General features: G+C 38.2%; 1 protein-coding gene across 1 annotated transcript in view; it reads right to left on the minus strand.

Moving 5' to 3' along the window:
• LOC147623071 (uncharacterized) overlaps positions 1 to 22660 on the minus strand; it is a 72406-nt gene extending 49746 nt beyond the window's left edge. Inside the window, exon 1 of the mRNA XM_086821727.1 lies at positions 22412 to 22660. Within this exon, the coding sequence (XP_086677853.1) occupies positions 22412 to 22660 (249 nt within the window). The remainder of the gene's footprint in view (positions 1 to 22411) is intronic.
• Between the last annotated feature and the right edge of the window lie 1148 nt (positions 22661 to 23808).

The following is a 23808-nucleotide window of genomic DNA, read 5'->3' on the forward strand; positions in this document are numbered from 1 at the left end:
AAGGTTCAGGGGATTTCAAATGGAAAATACCTAAAACAATGGTTAATAGGAATTAAATTTAAAGTAAAAGGGAAGTAAATGGTGCACAATTGAAGCCCAAAGGGCCACAGATGTAGGCGCCCCCTTCTATGGGTAGGTGAAGGGGCATTGGTGAATGAAAAGGCCATGCCTAGCTAATGAAAGGTTAAGGGGCTGAAGATGGAAGGTCATGCATCACTTAAGCATATATAACCATGAGTTTAGGGTCCATTTGGGATATGGTTGGGTGGAGAATCAAAGCTCTAGTCTTACAAGTCCTTAAGCTTATAGTGCAAGGAACATTACATTAGCATCAGAGCCAAGTTCTTTCTCTTTCATGTTTCCATTAAGCTACTCATTGCTAACTCTAATCTCTACTCCTTAATCTCTTTTCTATTCATTTCCATAAGCTAATATCTATATTTCTCAAATCTTCTCCATAAAAAATACCTCTCGCTTAATAAATTAAGCATACCTCTGGGCATACTTTGAAGTTATACATAGAGCAAGTGGAGTACAAGACAACCGCAAAGGATCTTTGAAGCAAATATCAACAAGGAGGAGGTGGAAAGGATGAAAATGGTGAGAAGGGGGAAAACCCAATGTCCTCTTTCAACATGGAAGAGGATATTACAAAACCAAATGAAATAGATATGCAAGATTTAGATCTTGGGTCTTCTTAGCTCCTTGATGGGAGGGGAAGGATTGAGAGGAAAAGAAATATCTAAAAGTAACATTGATGAGGGAAGGGAAAAAACTCTAGAAAAAAGATTGAATGAAACCATAATTTAAGAGGGTCCCAAAACTAGAGACCAAGGTATGGTATTTAAAGATTTAAAGGCACCCACTTTTAGTGGAGAAGAGGAGAAATAAATATGTGGTTCATATTTTTCTAAAAAAATGGCAAGATTTGCATCTTTTAAGAAATGTGCCTGATCATAATAGCCTCATCGAAGCTAGCCTATCCTTACAAGGAAACGCTTATAAGTGGTGGATGAATTTAGCGGAAGCTAACCTGATTCTTGGGATTCATTTAAGAAATTACTCTTAAAGGAATATCTTCTTGAAAATGAAGAAGATAGGAATTGAGAGGAGTGGGATAATTATTCTATTGAACAAAAGAATTTAAATCTCACTCAATATATAGCTTGCTATAGAGAAATTGTCTTAAAACTTTAGGAAATAGAAAATTTTCAAAAAGTAAGAGGCTTCTTCATTAGAGGCTCAAAAAGGGAGTACAAGAAAGAAGTTTGCTCCAAAGAGCCAAAAACTTAGATGAGGCTATAAATTTGTAAAAAATTTTGACGATACCATGGGTAAGCCTCATGAAGAAAATTTTGGCTCTCAAAAAAGAAAGGGTTTTTTCTTTAAAAAGGAAGAACCTCCAAAAAAGCAAAAATCCAATCTTAGTAAGTTTCTAAAAAAGTAAGATTTTGAAAGAGCGGTTAAAGAAAAACTTTATTTCTCTTGTCTTGAGCCGGGACATGATAAAAGAAATTATCCTAAGTCCTAAGGACAAGAACTTATTGGGAATGGTAATGATAAGCCTAAAGGAAAAACAATGCACACTTGAATTATTTTCATTGGGGAAAACACTTTTGAGAAGCTATTTGCATAATACACTAACATTTGAGCATAAAGGAAAATTTATTACATTGCAAGGAAAGCACAATGTGCCATCTTCTCCTTTGATATGTAATATTGAGCTCCAAAAGCCATCAAGATAATGAAATAGAAAAAATGTTTTTGTGTTATGTAATGTCTCAATTTAAAAACCATTGTGAAAAGTTTGATTTAAGTATTTGTGAAGTAGTTAATTCTTCTTTAAACAATTTATTAGAAGAATTTAAAGATGTTTTTCTACAAACATTGCCAAAAGGTTTACCTCCGGAAAGAGGGATAAATCATCCCATAGAAGTTTTAAAGAATTCAAAGCCAAATAGCAAGTCACCTTATAGAGTGAGTTTGATTGAAAGATAAGAAGTTAACTGAATATTTAGAACAAGGCTTTATTAGGCCAAGTAAGTCTCTCTAGACCATTAATATTATTGGTGAAGAAAAAAGCTAGATATATGCGCTTGTGCATAGATTATTGGGGATTAAATGCAATTACAATATATGCGATTAAATGCAATTACAATATATGCGATTAAATGCAATTATTGGGGATTAAATGCAATTACAATATATGCACTCGTGCATAGATTATTGGGGATTAAATGCAATTACAATATAAAAATAAATTTATAGGATAGGTGAGTTATTTGATCAACTCAATATGCGCTTGTGCATAGATTATTGTGGATTAAATGCAATCACAATAAAAAATAAATTTCCTATTTCTATGATAGATGAGTTGTTTGATCAACTCAAAGATACTAAATATTTTAGTAAGATAGATTTAAAGTTTGGATATCATCAAGTAAGAATTAGAATTGAACATGCGCCAAAAACAACATTTAGGACATCTTTTGGGCACTTTGCGTTTTTAGTTATGCCTTTTGGTCTAGCTAATGCTCTCGCTACTTCTATGACCATGATGAATATGATACTTCATCTTTATTTAAGAAAATCTATGGTGGTTTTTATTAATGATATATTAGTCTTTAATCAAAATAAACAAGAACATATTGAGCACCTTAGAAAAAATATTTCAATTATTGAGGAAAAACAAGTTATTTTCTTAAAAAATTTTGAAAGTAGAAAGTTGAACAAAGCTCAAAGTAATTATTCAACTTATGAAAAAAAACTATTTGCAATTATGTATGCTCTTAAAAAGTGGCGTCATTATTTGTATGGTGTCAATTTCAAAGTATTACTTGATCATAAAAGTCTTAAATGACTAAATAGTCAAAAGGAGTTAAAAGATAGGAAGGCTAGATGGGTTGAAATCCTATAAGAGTTTGATTTTCAAATTAGATATAGAAAAGGAAAATTTAATGTCGTGGCAGATGCTCTAAGTTGAGCACCCATGATAAATGAGTTGAGTTTTACTTAACTAGAAAGTGAGTTGCTAGCTCACTTAAAAGGAAAATGTGCTAATGACCCTAGCTATCAAGTAGTTTGGAATTATTTGATTAAAAAAGATAACTCTTAAATAGAGAGTAAAGAAAATACGACTACTGATGTATGGATTTCAACTTAGAGCATAACAATTGGGTTACAAAAAGAAAAATTGTAGAGTGTAAAAGACTTTCTCAAAGACATGCAAGACATGTTAAACGTTGCAATATTAAAAAGAGCAGGATCTTTCTATTAATTATGAGAAAGGTAAAAGAAGATCAATTAATTTTACTTTATGCAAAGGTTTCTGAAAAGTTAGAAACTTTAAAAAGTGAAGAAGCTCCAAAGTTAATTCCAAGGTATTGTGGTCCTTATACAATACTTAAAAAAGTTGGAAGTGTGGTAGCTTTACCTGAAGGATCCAGAGTACATCATGTGTTTCATGTTGGTAGACTAAAATGCAAGATGGGAAATAATGATAACATCATTGGAAAAGAAGCACTAGTTGATTTTATAGAACCACCTATTCTTTCACATGAGCCTGAAAAGATTCTCGAATATCGAGAAAAGAAAACTAGACATTCTGTGTTTAAAGAATATTTAGTAAAGTGGAAAGATACACTAGAAGAAGGATCAACTTAGAAAAGAGTGGCTACACTAAAGAAAAGGTTTCTTGAGTTTGTTTTCAAGGACGAAAACTTTTCTTTCAAGGGGTAGGAAATGTTATGAGATTGACAGGAAACACGAAAAGGTAAGACTAGAAAAGATTATTTATATGTAAAAGGTTTGCATATATATAAACAAGGTTCAAGGGATTTCAAATGGAGAATACCTAAAGCAATGGTTAATAGGCATTAAAGCTAAAGTAAAAGGGAAGTAAATGGTGTACAATGGAAGCCCAAGGGCCACAGGAGCAGGCACCCCCTTCTAGGGGTAGTTGAAGGGGCATTGGTGAATGAAAAGTTCATACCTAGCTAATGAAAGATCAAGGGACCGAAGATGGAAGGTCATGCATCACTTAAGCTTATACAACCGTCCATTTGGGATATGGTTGGGTGGAGAATCAAAGTTCTAGTCTTACAAGTCCTCAAGCTTATAATGCAAGGAGCATTATAGTAGGCCTCCAACTAGCATGCGCCAAATGAACACCTTCCCTTGATACAGAATCTTAGACCACCAGCCCTGTAAGATTACTTCCTTTCACTAGGCCCTACTCTTCTTGATGTTCCATACCCTATTAGCCTTCTGAGTGATCCAACGCTTATCTTCAACCATCATATGGTACTCTTGATTTGTTGTATGTTGGATAGTGTCCTAAGGCTTTCTAAATGCCCAATCTAACCAAGGTTGTTGATCCTCCAATTGAGGAATATCACCAAACGGTATAAACGATGTCCTCACCTTCTCCCATCACTATACATATCCACATGGAACCCGAAAATATTGATGGATTTTTCAAAAAGACAAACAATCTCTATGTGGCAACAAAGCATCCAGAATTCTCACTAGTGCCAATCGAGCGATTTTATTGAATTTTGGCTGCTCAACAATTTTGTCAGGCCACTCCAGAAGTCGTGAAGTAGACAACACCTCCTCACCTGCCATAGAATTGATCTGAAGGCTTCCATTTAGTGTGTGCCAACACCTCCTTCCATGAGATCATCAAATGAGAAAGGAGAGGTGAAGCCACCACTCGAACCTGTTGGGAACCATTCACTACATCCCACCATGTACCATCAGTTCTAGTATTACCATGCACAAGTGTGACCTCCTCTATGAGGGCCTTAGCCATTACCACCCATGGCTCTTGAGATACACACATATCTTGCAATAAAGGCCATCTCCTAGCGACCATATGTAATCTGACATCTAATAGGGCTGCCCCTCCATGTACCATCAATCCTAGTATTACCATGCACAAGTGTGACCTCCTCTATGAGGGCCTTAGCCATTACTACCCATGTCTATGAGGGCCTTAGCCATTACTACCCATGTCTCTTGAGATACACACATATCTTGGAATAAAGGCCATCTCTAGTGACCATATGTAATCTGACATCTAATAGGGCTGCCCCTCCACTCCTCTTCGGAGTAGTAACATGTTCCTAAGAAATCCACGTCTACCCTAGATTATTTCCTACTCTTTTCCATAACATAAATCTAATTGGGTGTTGTATCTGATGTAAAGCTTTTCTCGTCCATGGCAATAAAGGCAAGAAAAAAGATATCATGCTAATCATAATGGATTGTGCCACTTTGAGCTGATATGAACATGCATAGGCTAACCCCAAGATTTCCAATACACAAACTTATCATTTATCCTTGCAGAAATTCATGCCAACAAAGCTTGTGAAACAACATCAACTCCAATTGAATAACCCAAGTGGCGTGTGATGTATCCCCTTTGTATGACCTGCCCATTCCATCCCAAACCAAGCAAATTGCTCTTAGTACAACTTATTAGAGCAGATTTATGCATAAACCTGAAGCAAGACTAAAAGTATCCCAAATAGCCATATCCTTCTAAATATTATCTCTTTGAGCTTAAGGAACATGAAAGAATCATCTGCCAATGCCTGACAGACCATCTGCTCTCTGCTTGGAAGTGTAAGCCCTACAACTTCACCACCCTCTGCTAGCTTATCTAGTCAAGATAAGATTGGATGTGTAACAATTGCAAACAAGAGAGGGCTAAGTGGGCATCCCTACTTGACCGATCTCGTCAAATGAATGGGCTCAGTCATCCCACCATTAATCATAGGCCTAGTCATCACCACTGCATGTTGGCTAATAGTATAAATCAAAGAAGACATGTGAAGGCCAAATCCCATAGCCTGCATAAGATATGAAAGAAAAGACCAACTAACGTGATCATAATCCTTTTCAATTTCTAGTTAAATCATAACCATCTCTTGCCCCTCGAAGCCCTTGCATAACTAATTCCAATTTGTACATTCAATATATTATGCAAAATATTCCAACCTTTAATAAATCCATATTGCCTTGGATGAATCAACATAGGAAGAAATCGCTGCAATCTATTGACCAAAACCTTTGCAAATATCCTATACATGGGCCCCATCAATGTGTTTGGTCTCCATAGATGTAGATTAACTAGGGATGGAACTTTAGGCAATAAATGTACAAGCCCAATCTTCCAACTTGTAGGCATGATACCTATATTCCAAACCTCCTGAAAAATAGAAGTGAGAGGGACCTTCAACTCATCAACATACTTCATGAAAAACTCATTGGGGAGCCCATCCCATCCTAGACGTTTCCCTTTAGGCAAATGCTTCAACACAGCTTCCACATCATCCTAAAAAATATATCTTTTCAATTCATTTGCAGAAATATTTGATACCTGGTGATGAACCAAATGAAATAACAATTCTCTAGCTGCAATGAAATTAGGAGATATGATCTCCTACAGACCCAACAAATGGTGATAAAAGTCCATACACATATCTAGAACACAAGCAGGATCAGCAATACTCTTGCCTGTCTTACATCTTGACAATATTCTCTTTTGCTACTACAAACGAGCAAAGAATGTATGTGACTGACAATTAGAATCCAGTAGGGCATCCATTTGAACCATAAGGTTATATCTCACATATTGATTCTCATGCGATGCTGCAACCTGATGGGACAACCAATCAATAGATATACCAATGTTAGTGCAAGAACCCTCCTCTTGAACCACTTGATTTAAATCAACCAATAATGATTCTAGGTTATGCAACTTCTTCCTAAAATATAATGCATTATGAATCCCATACTGGTAAGAAAGCTTTTGAATATTGAACATACAACACTCCTAAGCTAATACCCCAATAGAGATTACATGGCCTCAAGAGTTTTGTAACACCTACAACAAAAACTGATGGAAAACAGTATGCTCCAAGAAAGTTTGGCTAACCTTAAGAGTAGCCTTTTCCAATAATGGCCTATAATCATCCATAGAATGGCTACGCATCTCCAATACCAAAGGAAAATGATATGACAAAATATGATTATATTCCACCTGCATGGACAATATCTCTGGCAGAAACAAATCATGCTAGCAATATATACATTTAGTCTGAATGAGCTCTTGTACCCACGTACTATTGAGAGGCATATGTAAATCCTCTCTCATGTGGGTGTAGCCATGACCACATAACTTATTTCAAAACTTGATTGGCAAATACATTCCAGCTGAGCTTCTCTAGTCCATCCATAATAGAGTGAGGTGTAGAAGCATGCTCCGCAATTCACATACATTAAAATCTCCCAACACAAAGCCAGGATCAACGTTGCACAAACACAATAAATCGTCCCATAATCTGACGACGATGTGCAACACCATTAGGCACATACATCCCCACAAGCCACAATGTTTCATCCATAAACTCCACTTCCACAACAATGAACCACTGTTATGGCTCACCCTAACCTCCCTTGAAACACATCCAACAAGAGATTACCTGGTGATGAACTACAACTGTCGTAAGGATCTTTCTAATGGCCAAGCTCATAACCCTTGAGGTCTCCAAGATCTACAACTCCTTGAGAAGCAATTCCACCGCACCTCCTGCGTGCTCACACCACTACGTTGCACTACAGGTACTCGTCCCTCCTCTCACCTCACATCACTCACTAGCATGCATTTGAGAGAGATTAGCAAGAGTAAGACTCAATTGCACAATGGGAGAGTATGTTGTATTATGAGAGAAATTCACTTATATACATGGCCATAAGTGTTTACTCACTTAAACTATGGCCGGTTGGGCACTTTAGGCTCATAAGAGGCCTAATGCTATTACAATGACTACTCTCATAATATATCCATGAAGTATATCACTTGGGACTTCATCCTACATTCTACCACATGCTCTTAAAGCGGGAATCGCCATAAGTATTTCGTCATACCATTACGGGTGCTTGTTCAAGTTATAGCTTTGGACACCATTGCTTTATATATTGAATTTATAACCCTTTGGTGTATCTACCTTGATTCCTTAATGTAAGATAATGGTGGTAGTTCTTGTTAACCCTAGAAATGGGTAAACATTCCCCCTTCCTGATGATGGTGTCCTCGTGATCGCGTTGAAGACCTATGTGGGGAGAATGGACAAGATTTGTCGATAGCTTTGATGTTGATTGATGTTCAATGGTCGTTGTTCCTCCGGAAGGAATAAGAATAGCTCGTTAGTAACTGAAAAGGGTAGTGGTTTATTGGGAATTCCTAATGGGTTTGAGGTGATGGATTTTTTTTGCGAATGATTGTATTTTTATATTTGTGTGAGCCATAATCATCAGAACAAGATGGTGATTCTCATTTCCTCATTTGATTCATTGAAGCGACATTCATCATTTGAAGAAATTGGCCTTCGATGAATTCTCTTTGTGTGGTAGGATTATTGTCAAATGTTGTTGAGTAGGACCTATTCCACATGCTTCTTCCCATGTGCTTTTCATGTTTTTATGTATATTTAAGTGCTCTTATGACATAGATATACATGAAGTACAAGAATTGAGTCAAATAGACTCTTATTAAGCTGCTGCTTTTTGTTGAAGTAGCCACTTGTTAACAAGGATTGAAATAATTACATCGACTTGCAAAGGCTAATATAGATATCTTTACTAAAGATTGGAGATCTTTGATTTGTGAAGATGGTAGCGTCATATGGAGAGGTTTATAATTTGAAGGAAAATTCTAGGCGATGGGTTGTACCATTGACTAGGCTTTTGCCCACCATGGCCCCCCCATCCAGAGATGTTCTTGGAAGTTGTTCATGGTGAGGCTTTGGTGCAAATGTCCTCCAGCGCATGAGTATAGATATGTACTCATGGAGCAGCTGCTACATTAACATAGCCAAAAGAATAGTAAGCCATAAGATTAACAAAATATAATGGCTATTGAAGACCCTTGGGAGTTTCTTATGATATTCTAACACTTTTAGGTAGGCCATATGTGTGACTCTCTTGTGTCTGTGATTTTTTTTAAAAAAACTACCACCTTGTGAGCAACAGGTTCTTGTGGCTACTCTCCTTTTTGAGAGAATAGGTTCTTATGTCTGTCGCATAGCTTCTGCACTTACGCTTCACGTCCAAAGGGGTGAAAAGAGCATTGTGAGTTTTTCTTTGATGCACTCACAAGTCTTCGTTTTGCAGACGTGGAAATTGATTCTTGAATTTTTGGCTCAAATGTTGTCAAGGCGGTGGATAAGACTATTGGTTGGTTACCAATGGGGTTGCTTGAACACACAAGCTCTTGTGTAGGTGCTGAATGCACCAGAGTGGTTGAATGACTTGCTTGATGTTGCTTGGGCCTCCATTCTTGTCGAACTTTAGGAGAAGCTATTGGGGTTGAAGTTGGTGGTGAGGCTTTCTTCATGTTGTTTGATTATGAAAACCATATGATGGGAATACCATCATAGTATCCTTGTTATTGAAGCACATGCACCTATCTTTGATGTACATTATAAACTGGTGGCTGATGCCTTTAGTGTTAAGGTTTGTTTCTTTGAATAGGTTGAGGGGACTTTTTGATGCGCTTGGGAATCCAAGCTTGGGTATCATCTTGGCCAATGATGCCTAAGTGTCTATTGTCATGATGTTATGACTAGTTCGAGGGCTATAATCAACGTGCGTTTGCACTTAACATCATTGCCTATAGGGAAATCTAACCACACCGATTGTTTGAGTAGCATAGCTAAAGTAACTGGAAACTTCAATGTTTTGTCCATTGGCTCCTCTTGCAAGACCATTGTCTATAGGGATGAGTTTAGGTTGTCCCAATGACACCTAAGTGTCTATTGTCATGATGTTATGAGACTAGCTTGAGGGCTAATCAACCACTGATTATTTGAGTAGCATAGCTAAAGTAACTGGGAACTTCAATGTTTTGTCCATTGGCTCCTCTTGCAAGACCATTGTCTGTAGGGATGAGTTTAAGTTATCCCAATGACACCTAAGTGTCTATTGTCATGATGTTATGACTAGCTCAAGGTCTAACCAACGTGGGTTTGCGCTTAACATCATTACTTGTAGGGAAATCTAACCATACCATGATAGAATCTTCAAGAGGAACCTTGGATGTTTCAGTTGGTGTTTTAGCTTCAGATCTCGTTTCTATTTCATATTCCCATTCACTTTTATCCTCTTTTTGGCTCTTAGCTTTTTCAAGAGTACCCAATGTGTACACTGGCATACTTGATCTTTTGACAATTCTAAATAAGGTATGCTTGGAAACTTGTTAATCCTCATAGTCCTGTTCTATGGAGCTCTTTATGTCTTGGTCTAACTCATGTTGAGTCCTTAAGGGTGCAAGTGCTGATGTTATGTTGTCTCTACCATGAGAGAAGAGCATTCCTCCAAATGAGGTTTTGAGAGACTGCTTTAATTTTGTAAGGGATTCATCAAATTTCTCACATGCTTTCTCAACCACATAATTCGTGCAATCTGTCTCTAATGATTGGTCTGTAGAGAGTATGTCTTCCTCTTGAAAGGGAAAGTGGTACTCCTTGGGGTTTTGTATTTTGGTTCCTTTTTTAGGATTGGCATTATGAGGTTCAATGACAATCGGCGATCCTGTAAGACACTCAACCATGCTAAGCATGCTCTCTTGGGCTTGCTTTTTGTGTTTCGCATATGTCATGTGATCATGATTTTCAATTTGGGGTGGTTGGGTCTATTAAGTGCACCGAGTGGTCTATTAAGTGCACCGAGTGGTCTATTAAGTGCACCGAGTGGCGAATCAGAACTTGTTTATTCCTCACTAAGTGACATAGTAGAACTTGTTTCATCTTTTGATGACTTTCTTTGGATCGTTAGGTTTGCTTTATGTTTGCCCATACGATGAGATTGAATTCTTTTTTGAGTTTTTTTATCCTGTGTCGCACATATGGGTTTTATGGTTTGTGTGGTGGCCTTTGAGATGGATGCTTCTACATCATGTGTAGCTTTTGGCTCTTTTGGGTCTATATCCTCCACAAGCTCCTTTTCCCTGCCCTTTAATTCAACCTTGGTTTTGATATTTGGTGACCCTTATTTTTCTTAGGTTTAGAAGGTTTTGTTTTCCCTTTTGGTTTACGCTTTAAGGCATGTTCTTCTACCCATTTTGAAGTGTTATCTTTTGCATTCTTTTTTATTGTTTCGTGCCTTGGCTTGTAAGCACATTCAAGGGTACCGTGGATAATTTCTCGTTTTGTACACTTAATAAATTTAGAGTTGTATTTTGTGAGACAAGTTGCATTGAAGCAACTCGCCTTGGGCAATCATGGAACATGTGATCAATGCCACATCGTTCACACATGGGTTGCAAAGTGTTAGTGACTATGGACATGGAAGTATTCCAAACTATGCAGTTTGCCACTTTGTGAGGTCCATGAGACAATAGAAACATTGAAGTGTTTGATTAACTGCTTTCTGAGCGATTTCTACCCTTTGGACTGTTTCTGTTTGGTGTATGGGAGATGGAGGCTTTGAGTCAATTGTTAATGAATTGGGACACTTTGTAATATCCTAAGTAAAGGATTTACAATATATACAGTATAGAAAAACATGTGCCTTGTATGCACAGTGGGGATTGGGATGGGCATTTTGCTCCTCACTTGTAGAGGCATTAAGGATGTTTGGTTGTGAAGGATCTCATCCTCTCTTAGAGATGTTGATTGAAAGGTTTTAAGCAAGGCTGCATAGAATTCGGGGGATGACAATTCCGAGATCGATCGTTCTTTAGCCATTGCTTCACTTGGTTTAGATGAGGAACACCTCGTATCGTGATCATCTTCTATCATGTTGTCATCTAACCGTATTGCTTCTTTACAACATTGATCGAATGTTTCTAGGTTGGATACAATGATCAAGTTGTGTAAGTTGTTTTTCTTTAAGCCCATCATGAAACATCTCTTCACAATTAAGAATCGTTTAATTTCTTTCATGACTCACATCGTGAGTCCAAGAGTTTTATCTGAAGGATAAAATCTCTAATGGTTTCGTTTGGTTTACACTCAATTGAATAGAGTTCTTTCACTTCACTCCACTGATCACCTTGTCTTGAAAAGCCATGGATAAAGGCTGACTTCAAGGTTCTGAAGTTTGTCTTGATCGTCGGCATCAATGTAATGAACCGTCGACTAGCTTTTCCCTTTAAGCATAGGTTCAACGCATGTACCTTGGTGCAGTAGTTGGGATTCCCAAAGGCCTCGCATTACTGTTCAAACATTTGTATGAATTGAACAGGATTAGTTGTTCTGTCGTATTTGCCCATAATTTTAGAGATTTGTACGATCATATTTTTGTATATCACTGAGGTTGTATGTGAGTGCTCGTGATGGTAGGGACTCACTCAGTCCTTGGGCTACTCCCCTTCCCCTAGACTAGTCAATATGTCCAAGGTGCCAAGGGTTGGAAAGGGTTGGTACCTATAGGATTTGTGGGAATGTTAGGTAAGGGACCAAAGCTCGGTGGGATTGAAGTGACAAGGGGTGCAAAACTCGATGACACTCTTGTTGGCATGGCAATTGGTATTGATTGGGAGGTGTATTTGGGACATAGATCTCAATGGCTCAAAGATGTCAGCCATTGGGTTTAGTGAGGGTGTCGGCCCATGTAGTCCCTCTATCGTTACCATGTCTGATTACCTAATTGCTCCTTAATGAGCAAGCATACGTGTTTTTTTTTTGCTTTTTATATTTTCTCAGAGCCCGTTATAGCCTCAAGAGGCTTAGCGTACTCTTCATTGGGTCAAACGAGTTTGCCTTAATTAGCTTAGACGTTACAAACACATGAACCTCTTAGGGATATTTTTGTGGAAAAAGTTCATGCTAGTAACTTCCCAGGTGGAAGAGGATGTCCTAAAACCTATTTTTCCATTACTGTCTCAACATGAAAATTTTTTTTAGGAATTTTTTTCCTGTTTCGTAGCACGTTTTTGAGAGTGTTCCAAATTTTTTTTTTTGGAAAAACTTTTTATGAGAGAGTTGTAGTATCTTTTAAGTACTACAACCTTGTCTCTCTCAGTTATTTGTGATTTTTTCGTTTAGACCCTCTAAAAGTAGCCCGAATATGGTTCAAAGTCGTTTTTCGCGATTTTTAGTACTTTTCAGGTTGTTTTTTGCCTTGATTTTTCGAGTCAAATTTTGAGGCTGCTGGTCGAAGGCTAAAATGATCGATTTTGACTTCGGACGGCCAGACTAAATTTGAAGAGCTCGATGTCTGCTTTTCGATGAGCACTAGAGCGCCTTCATCGGATTCACGGTTTAGGAGATACAAGCCTCCAAACATGGGTGATTTCCAGAGTTTTGTTTTTTGGGCTGACAGACCCTTTCACGTCAACTAGCAGGGTGCAGTTCACGTCAACTAGCAGTTCACAGCATAAACCGAACTTCACAAATTTTATCAAATTTGATTTTTTTAAAGGACCGTTTCATGCGGTGATATTTAGTGTTTCACGCCATGAAATGCTTAGGGTTTCATGTCGTGAACTGGACTTCACAGAAAATGTAAAATTTTTTTTTGTACGCAGGGACTGTATCATGATGTGAAACAATTACTGGTTCACGCCGTGAACCACTTAGGACATGAATCAATTTTTTTTATTTTTTATTTGCATGCGGGGACTGTTTCACGATGTGAAACACTTATTGGTTCATGTCGTGAATCACTTAGAACGTAAACCGATTTTTGATTTATTTTTTTTGGACGTGAACCCTTAGGCTGTGAAACCTTTGATTTTTTTTTTTGGAGTCTAGTGGAAAATATGAATTTCCTTGTTTGGGGGGGATATTTTTTGAATTTAAAATTAAGGAGATATGGGCATTTTCCTAAAAAGGTAAGTGAATAAAAAAGTCAACCTTTTTATGACACCCCCTTACACCCTTCATAAATGACCTCCAAAATGAACAATTTGACAACTCATGGGCATCTACTCATTGAATGCTCATTGAGTTATGTAAAAAGGTGATTAAAAACTAATCAAAAATTAATCCTTTCACTAATCTTTTTCTCTTTTAAAGTAATCAAGGATTCTAATTAACCACCACTAATCTCTAATTAATTCACACAATTGAGCATATCATTGGATAGAGCAAGGGAATGCTAAGCTACGTGCATCAACAAATATGCAAATTAATCTAATAGGAGATTAATTAGACTCTTAATTTTGGTTTCTTCTTTTAAGGTAAAATTAAGCAAAAGAGGGTTAAATTCCTCTAATTGATGTAATTAGGTGTTTTGAAGCATGCTTTCAAAACACTCAAAAACATTAATTTTGACTACTAACATGATCGATTTGGACCCCAATTAACACATTTTCTAAAAATTTTACCTCTTGAACAAGATTAATCACCCTTAATGACAAAAACAAGTCCATTAAGAGAAATTAGTTGAATTCAAGGGTTTTTTGATAGTTTTGAAATTTTTTTGGAAGGATTAAGCTAATCCTAATGGTTGCTAACACTCTAATGCATACAATTCCAACAAAAAACACACAAATTAAGCTAAAATTAATGATTTTAGTTCTATGTTTAACACTAAAGAGAGCTAATATTCACTAAAATTTACATTCTATTGCATTGTTTGATGCAATAGATGCAAACTAAACCTAATACAAACTATCTTTTGTATTTGCCAAAACTTGTTTATCTTTCTCTACCAGTCGCTCACTTTGTTTTGCTACTTGTTTGCCCTTCTCTAGATTTAAACTAGATGACAAAACACGAGATAATGTATCCTTTTGAGTCAGACCTTGGGACACATTCGGTTGTGGCTGATCATTCACCTCCTCTCTTGACACTTTGATATGAAGTGACCCATCTCCCCACAACGGAAGCAATGGCCTACAAAAGATCCCCACTTCTACCCCTCTTCTGTTGAGACATGTGCCTCTACAAAATCCATATCTATGGTTCCCTGACTCATTTCCACTACTCAACACCAAAAATTAATGCTTTCATAAGTAAAACAAGTCAACCTGCATGGTTCTCTCTCTCTCTCTCTCTTTAACTCTCTCAATCTCTCTTACTCTCTCTAACTTTCTCAATCTCTCTCTCTTAATCTTTCACTCTCTCTCTTTTACTCTCTCAATCTCTTTAACTATCTCAATCTCTCTTACTCTCTCTAACTTTCTCTATTTCTCTCGATTGGCCAACTCTCTAACTCTCTCTCTCTCTCTCTCTCTCTCTCTCTCTCTCTCTCTCTCTCTCTCTAACACGCTCTAACGTACTCTCTCTCACGCTCATGCCCTCTCTCTCTCTCTGTCTTTAACCAGGGATTTACTGATATAATTACAAATGCATCAATAAGTTAACTCTTGACATGGCACTTAAAATTAATGTTCTCTGTAATTAACCTGGAGTTCAGGTAAACCCTATCAGACTTTTGTTGTTTCTATCTCTAACATGCACTCTCTCTCTAACTCTCTCTTTCTAATTCTCTCTGTGTCTCTAACCTGGGATTTCACTAATGTAATTACAAACTCGCTAATAAGTTATTAACTCTTGACAATGGTGCTTGAAATTAACGTTAATAATGTTGTATTAACATTCTCGATAATTGACCTGGAGTTCAGGTAAACCTTGTCGGGCTTTTATTGTTTCCCGGTGGGGTATTATTAATCTATAAAATCGATAGATGGTGTCATTTCTCATTTTTTAATAGTAACGACACACTAGAGGGTGCTTCCCCCGAATAGGAAACCCTTGCTTAGGCACCGTGGGTAGGTGCTATCCTTGAGAAAATCCCTGTGCTACTTGTGGATTGGGCTATTAGTCCTATTATTGGACTCTTTTGGCCCTTGATACAGACAGCTTATCCTACATTTCGCATATAGAGTACAATGTATAGATTGGACATCTTATCCTTCATTGGGTGTGGTGGCTGTCCTTAATTTACATTTGTATGCTATTTGTGTGCACTTTAGTTTAGACTTAGGGTTAGGGTCTAGGGATTGCTTTGCGCTTTAGCTTAGACTAGTAGTCCTTTATTGGGCAACACTAGTCCTTACTATAGAGTAATATGATTGTGTACGTGAGTGATTAGACCATTTGTCCTACTATTGGGCAACATTAGTCCTTTTGTCTTTTGTTATCTTTATTTTGTTATGAAGTGTAAACCATTGGAATATTGATCCTTCAATGGTTTGTACTACTCCCTTCGTCTAAGCTACTTGTTTGATATCACTTGCTTATTGGCAGAGTGTAGTTTGGACTACGAGTCCTTTGTTATGCTGTAGTGGTCCTTGTTAGTGGTGATTCGGGTCTTATTCTTCTTTATTTAAGGTATGTTCTCAATATTTATATGCAATTGGACATGTATATCAGCTCAATTTTTATATGTAATTGGACATCTATGATATGCTTTTGTATTATATTATCTTAGATCTTGGTTATATCGTGCTAAAAGCTTTTTTAATTTTAATTAAAAAAGAGCATGTAGTATATTTATGGAAGTCTTTAAAACCTATAAATAGTAAAAGTGATTATTTAAAACACAACTTAAGATTAGTATGTAAAATGACATTTGAATCTAGTTCTTATATTTATAACATGTAGATTTTTTAGTAAACCAGTATCGCTTGCAAATGCGAGCACATATGTATAGCACAAAATGGATTGTAACACCTCAGATCCACATGTTGCAATGTGAGGCTTCTCCAGTTGAAATACTTGCTTGTCCAATGACACAAGGAATATCCACTTAGGTGCATAACACTGGAAAGAAAAAAATGCCTAGATCCGAGTGGCAATTTTGTAAGAATTTGTGTGGAAAATTCATGGAGTGGGAATGCAATTATTTTCATGTATGTAATTGAGGAGGCACCCCACATATTAGGGACTAGTTTTTTGGTAGTATTAAGAAATCATGCAGAAAATGTCATCATCTGCTGCCAGCTGCTATACGGCAGTCAGTGCATCAAAACGATTAAGACAACTGATAGAGGAGAGTGACAAGGACAAAAGACTCAAAGTGTCCTTTGAAAATGCTCATCCTCTTTCACATGCACCTCAACCTCCTTCTCGGGCTTCTTCATGGCCATTCTCTCAAAAGGCTAGAGATTCAGTTTTTGCAGAGCAAGAAGCTACAAAAGTGAATGAACGTGGTGAGAATGTAATAGAGGAATGGAGAGCACAACATCCTCATGGCACTTTGGGTTGCATGGTGGTAGTAGTAGTGTTTGCAACTAGAGGCAAGCTTCGTTGTAAGAATGCTTTCATAAAACGATGCCAGAAGAGGCTCAACTATCACTGGCCACAATGTATTATATTTTACTGGAGCTTCAATGTCTATGGTCGATGGAAATATCATGGAAAAAGATAGGAGAGTATGGTGCTGGTTTTAGTCCTCCCTCATATCAACAAATGAGAAATGGTTTACTAAATAAATGATATGCAAGTGTTAAAGAGAGGTTTAAACGATTAATTTTGGACAATTTATCGTTGTCTAGATATACAATTGTTTGTGATAGATAGTCAAATGTGAAAAGGCAATGTCACATTAATGTCATGCTTGTGTCTCCTCAAGGTGAATGTTTTATCAAGGTAGTAGCTCAGGTCAAATAAAATCTGGTGCATATATAGCTGAAGTTCTCGCACAAGTAATTGAAGATGTGGGTCTAACAAATGTTGTCCAGATTGTCATGGATAATGCAAAAAGTTATCGATCTACCACTAGTAAAATATTAGAGTCTCATTACACACACATGCATGCATGCATGTGGATGTAATACACACTCTTTGAATCTAGTATTAAGTGATTGGTATAAAAGTGCAGATACAATTTGGTTTAGAGAGATACTTGATGAATGCAAGGGGATTGTGAAATTTGTGCTTAAGCGTCAAAGGGTGCTTGATATCATTAGAGCATGTATGACACGGATGCTAAAGATGCCTGCAGAAATAAGGTTTTGCACTCACTTTTATACATTAGAATCTCTCCTCCAAAATAAAGATGGCATAGAAGAGACTTTTATGTCCATTGTATTTTGAAAGTAGGAAGAAGTACAAACATAGAAGATGCACTCGAAGGTAACAACCCTTGTATTTTGAAAGTAGGAAGAAGTACAAACATAGAAGATGCACTCAAAGGTAACAACCCGTTGTGGATTGCTTGAATGAGGCTCTTTATGGAATAGAGTTAAAGATGTATACCATGTTATGATGCCCGTTATGTATGCCATTTGAGCTTTGATTCACGAGGTGCAAATATGGTGTTATGGGCTACCACACTTCCAAGAAGGAACTCTATGCATTCACCTTTGAAAGAAGCCAATAGAACAAAACTGTCATAGAGGGAACTTAACCAATGCTTCGAGCTCGTGTCCCTTGAGGTCTCCAAGCTCACTTGAGAAGCTCTAATCCTCCAAGCTTCACCTTCACACTGTCACCGTAGAGTTGCTCTCACATCACCACACATGGTAATCTTTCTCTCTCACTTCACCACACAAGCCTGCACGCACACTAGTATAGAGAAGGCACATGTGCTAGAGTACTCTCTCACACACTCTCTCTCAAGACAAAAGCAAGGACTCATATAGCACAAAGGGGGGTTGTTTCCATTCATTATGAGAAAATACCTTATATACAATTGGCCCCTTATTCACACTTGGGCACCCAAAACTTACTGACTAAGGCCTTGGGTGACCAATATCTCATAATGTTATAACTTTTATAGTGCCTTTGCATGACACTTATTAATGTCCTCAATTGGAGGAGCATAATTGTTAATCCTAATTGGGATTAACATCCCCCCTACCTGATGTAGGTTCTATCCTCAGAACCTGTCATCGAGGTCTAAAGACCTGGTCGCCGAACTCGTGAGACGATAGAAGTTTTAGTGTGATTGAAGCTTTTTCAGGGTTCTTTTGAATGCAGAGTGTAATCTCTCCAGAACTTGGTGTCAACCATATCTTCGAATGTTACATGCATGTATGCGGGTAGACACATTAGGTGATGATAATATAACATCATTTCTCTATTAGTAGGGCCTTGATTCATGTCGGATTATAGCTGATCAGCATCATATCCATCATATCTCTCTTTAGGTTGATCAATGAGAAGGACCATGATCAATTTTAGAAATCGGACACTGGCTACAATGGCACGGTCCGAGATGCGACGGCATACATGTATCCAAGTCAGCAATTGCTTCCTTTGTTGTCCTATATCTATAAATGTTGTAGGCAAGAATAAAGGAAAGTTGTAGAAGACATGTGAATCTCTCTGCTTAGCCTCATGGAATTCCAATGTCGTCCATCTTCTTTTCATTGGCATATACAAAGTGTCCACTCTCTGTGTTGGCAGGGCACACATATATTGGATGACTATATTCTGGAATAGTCAAATACTCCTTCCTCCATGCTAGCTGTATACCAAAATCTTCCAGTTTGGGGTTAGCATCATCTCTGACAGTGGTTGTATGTCCCCCTCGTGTATGGACTACATTTGCCTTTCTCCACCTACGCTACGGAAGCAATAATTGATCATGAACGTAACAATTATGATGTCAAGTAAATCTGCCAAGTGCGGGTTTGCCAGCTTTGTATGTCATGCCACATTTGACCACAAGGTACCCTCTCCAGCCAAGGGTAATAATTCTTCTAATTCTGGCTTTGGTGCTCGGAGAGGGTATGATACATATGGGTGTTTCGTTGGAGTAACATTAGAATATGCCTCTGGTAGGATCCGCTGGCGGGTAGGCTCAAAAGAAGGTGTTATTTGCATTAACACTTTGAACATTAACTTTGGCTTGAGGAGAGGATTCCCTGCTCTGATGAGGCCTAGAACAATAGACAATGACTCAAGAATAGTATCATCAGTAAATGGCTCAAGAGTATCTTGGGGCAGAGAGTGACTAACCTCTTGAGTTGGCCGTGGTGGAGACGGGTTGGGTGTCGGTAACTCCTCGGGGGCGAGAGTGTTAGTGGAAAATTCTAATGGAAGAGAAGGAAGACGTGAGAAAATACAATCTGCCTGAGATTTATCAGTAGGAGGAATATTAGAGTATGGATTTCGTAACTTACGGGCTACGGATGAAAACACCGGATAAGTAGGAAGATTAGATGAGCTTGGTGTTTCCTCTTTACCCTCTCCAGAGTTGGGGGGTGGATGGGTGGGTTTGTTGAGCTTCATAAATTCTTGTAGCTCGAGGATATTCTCAGGAGACATTGTAGGATATTCAATGTGTATTTTATCAAAATTATAGAGTACTATAGTTAGCATGGCTTCTAGATGTTTGTGTATATTGCGATAAAGTTTAAGAATGCCAAAAGGATGATAGAGAGTAGACTTACAAAGATTTAAATGTTGTTGGGTATTATACACTTCTAACCACCCATGACTGATGATCCATTGGTAACTATGAGCTACAACCTCGTAATTGGCTGGTGTATCATGAATATCATATGGTACAAATAGGTCTACTTTGTTGACACTGTTGTCCAGGATATCTGAGTTTTGTAACACCCGACACCAACTACGAAGTTTGAGCACAATATAGTGTAATGGATAGAAGAAAATATCCGTTGGATGATCAGTTTTAGTACTAGCCCCCCCAGAATTCCCCATGATAATAGTAGGGTCAGCATCACGCTCAATTATTTGTTTAATTAGTGTTAAATCTCCTAGGCTCAAGTCATCAGACAAATTAATTTCATATTTTAGTAAAGAGAGTGTTAGTGTAGACAAAAAGAGAGTCAAAGTTTGAGGAGGGGCCCGAGTAGTTACTGGCAAAAACGAACCTATCTCTGAGGCTCGCTTAAGAAGTAGTCGCAACTCGCGGTAGGCTCGTGTCTTTTGGGCTACGTTCTTGGATTTCCAGTTGACGCTCCAATTCCTGTATCTGAGAATCCTTGGTGGTTAGAAGATCTAAGATGGTTGTTTCTCATACCAGTCTTGCGGCACCCAATTCTTCAAAGCGTCTTGTGGTTGCTTCTTGTGCTCGTTTGGCCACAGCTTCTATTTCTTGAGCCTCTGCAATCTTTTGAAGCCTTTCAGCCAAATATTGACTAGCTTGGAGCTGCTAAGTAATTTGTAGCAATTCCTATTTGTGGGTGTCCATCAACTTCTGCATCTCCAAGGATTTGGTGTTGATGTTCTCATTTAGTGCTCATATTTTTTCTGCATTGGCTTTATTTATTTATTCTCTTTCTTGTTGAAGTTGGATCACTCTGTGATCAGCATCCTTAAGAGTTGCAGATATTGATTTCAAGTTGCTTTGCAATTCCTCTTCCTTCGCCTGGAATGTATTTTGGAACTCCTGTAGAGCTGTTGATCCTGGATGCTCACTTGTTTCTTGTTGTATGCCATTTTTCTTTGAATCTATTTTTTGCCTGCTCTAGTTGTGCCTTTATGTTTGTATTTTCCTTAATTCTTTGTACCAATGTTTGGCCGAGAGAACGAGATTATTGCTTTCGAGTGTTTGATATCTTACTTCTTGCTCATCGACAGCCTTAAGCTTCTTAAGATTACATCTTGATGGGTTGCTTCTGCTACTGTTAAATGCTCTTAGAGCATTTAAACTTGGTTGGTGGCGTCCTGGATCTACTTCCATAGTGTTGTATTTCTGTGTTGAAGCATATGAGTGGTCAAAAGATGGCATCGCCACACCCTTTGCTCTTGTTCCCATATAGAAGCACTTGTTCTAGCTGCTCCTTCCAATTCAGAGTGTGGTAACCGTAAGAGACTGTCCAGGCCTTCCATAGCCTCATGAAGGAGTTTTTCATAATCCAGGTTATGTAGGAAAGAATTTTTTGTAATCCTTTCTACATCATCCAGACGTTGCTATTTGCTGGGGCTTTGTGTCTCCTCATTTCTCTTTTGCTTTCTTGTCTCCAGTCGTTCTTTGAGGATTTCTCCTTGTAATGAGGTTGCCTCTTCTTGGCTTTGGTGCCCTTCTTATGGCAATTTTTCCTATTGAGTGGCTTTCTCTATCCCCAACTCAGCGGATGCAGGTGTATATGATATGGTGGAATTCTGAAGAGGGGAAAGGTTTTTGAAAATTAATTGTGCTGGGCTTGGAGGTGGGGTTTGTTGATGTGTTTCTGCTGCGTGCCAATTGGAGGTGCTGATAAACTGAAGCTTGTTGCTTCCCGCTACCCTAGTACTTTCTGATAAGATGCTGTCTCCTGGGCTAGCTCAGCCTCTAGTCTTTGTGTTTCCTCTGCAACACTAGGCATTATTCCCCTCATCTTCCTATCAGTTTTCTTCTTTCTACCTTTCTTGAGCTCCTTCATGATTTCCTCTATGTTCTTCAATAATGCTTATCCTTCTTGTAGCTCTTTAGAGGTAAGTGATGGTGGTATTTGATGTGCTGCCTGCTACATCTGTTCTTATTGTTCTAGATCTGGAAGAGGTAGCTGTGCTATATGATTCAACACCTTTGTCATTAAGTATGGATTGCATACCTTTGACTGGTGTGCCTTCAGATAGTTTTCCATTTCCTTATTAATGTACCATGCCCAATCATCCTCTTTTTCTTCATGTACTTTAGCGATTCTGTTAAGGGGAACCCTGTTGTACCTATCTACCGCCTTCACCTGCATTATGAGGGACATTGCTTTGTAAGTTTTCTCTGTCACCTTATCTCTGATGTTGTCATATTCATCCCCATTAGAGTTGTAAGAGCTTTTTTTCAGCATGGCTTCCAAGGGCATCTTCTCGAGATTGTGAGAGTGTATTTTGAGAGGTGGTGGTAACTGTAGAGCTTCTTGTGTCAAGTCCTCTGAGTGTAATACCTACTCTGTTGTTCCATCTGCTTTGGTCACATTTCCTCTCTTAGTGGCCTTGTCATAGGACTTGAGGTACTGCACATAATTCTATATTGATGGTTCGGGGGAGACATTCTGCCATTCGTCCTAGGTCAACTTTCTCTAATTTGTCTTTGACTTCTGAATCCTCCAAGATCTGCAAGCACTCTGGGCTGTGGTACTATAGAGCTATCTTTCCATACATAGTCTGGACTTCCTTGCTTATGATGGAGCCATGGAACGCCTATGCATACTGACCCAAATAGATTAATTTTGGGCCCCTTGTGGGTCTTTTCTTCCTACTAATGGGTGATCCAGTTGCACTGGCTTGTGTTAATGCTGGAGTCCCCTGAGCTTCCAGGTCAAAGGTTACTAAGGTCGACATCTGTAAGTATGAGAAGAAGGTCAGTCCGATGACTAGTGAGAGCATTGTATATGCCTCATTGTTTTTTTTTGAAGTGTGTGTTAGGTTATATTTAATGCGAAGTGTGTTAGTGGTGTGAGCAAATAAGAAGGTATGAGTTTATAAGCGAGAAGGTGCACATCGTGATGAGAGTGCATGCACCCTGTGAGAGAGGTTTATTGGAATTCTTAACATATGATCGGCTAACACATGCTATGCCCCCTTTCTTACCCCGTTACCACCATGAAGTCGAATTCCAATAGTAATAACAACCAGTGTGTTATCCTTTCCGTGGTGCAAGGCTTATTTACCAAGTATAATAAGGCTTGATGATCCATAAAGAATATAAACTTGTTGGCCAATAGGTAATGTCGATACTTCTTGACAACATAAATCATAGCCAACCCCTCCCGTTATGTGGTAGTATAATTCACCTCGGCATCATTCAATTGGCGACTAGCGAAGCAGACTGGGTAGTCTAGTTTGAACTCACTAGGCTGTGCCAATACGTATAATAGCAAAGTTTGAGGCATCGACGTGTGCACATGAAATATAAGATCCCAGTTAGGTGATCTCATAATTGGCACATTGGCCAGTTCTTTCTTCAATCTATCATATGCTTCCTGGCATTCTTTAGTCCAGTCAAAGACAA

The sequence above is a fragment of the Cibotium barometz genome, chromosome 27, assembly GCF_041138505.1.
Source record: "Cibotium barometz isolate CiBa-2024 chromosome 27, ASM4113850v1, whole genome shotgun sequence".
Classification (NCBI taxonomy): Eukaryota; Viridiplantae; Streptophyta; class Polypodiopsida; order Cyatheales; family Cibotiaceae; genus Cibotium; species Cibotium barometz.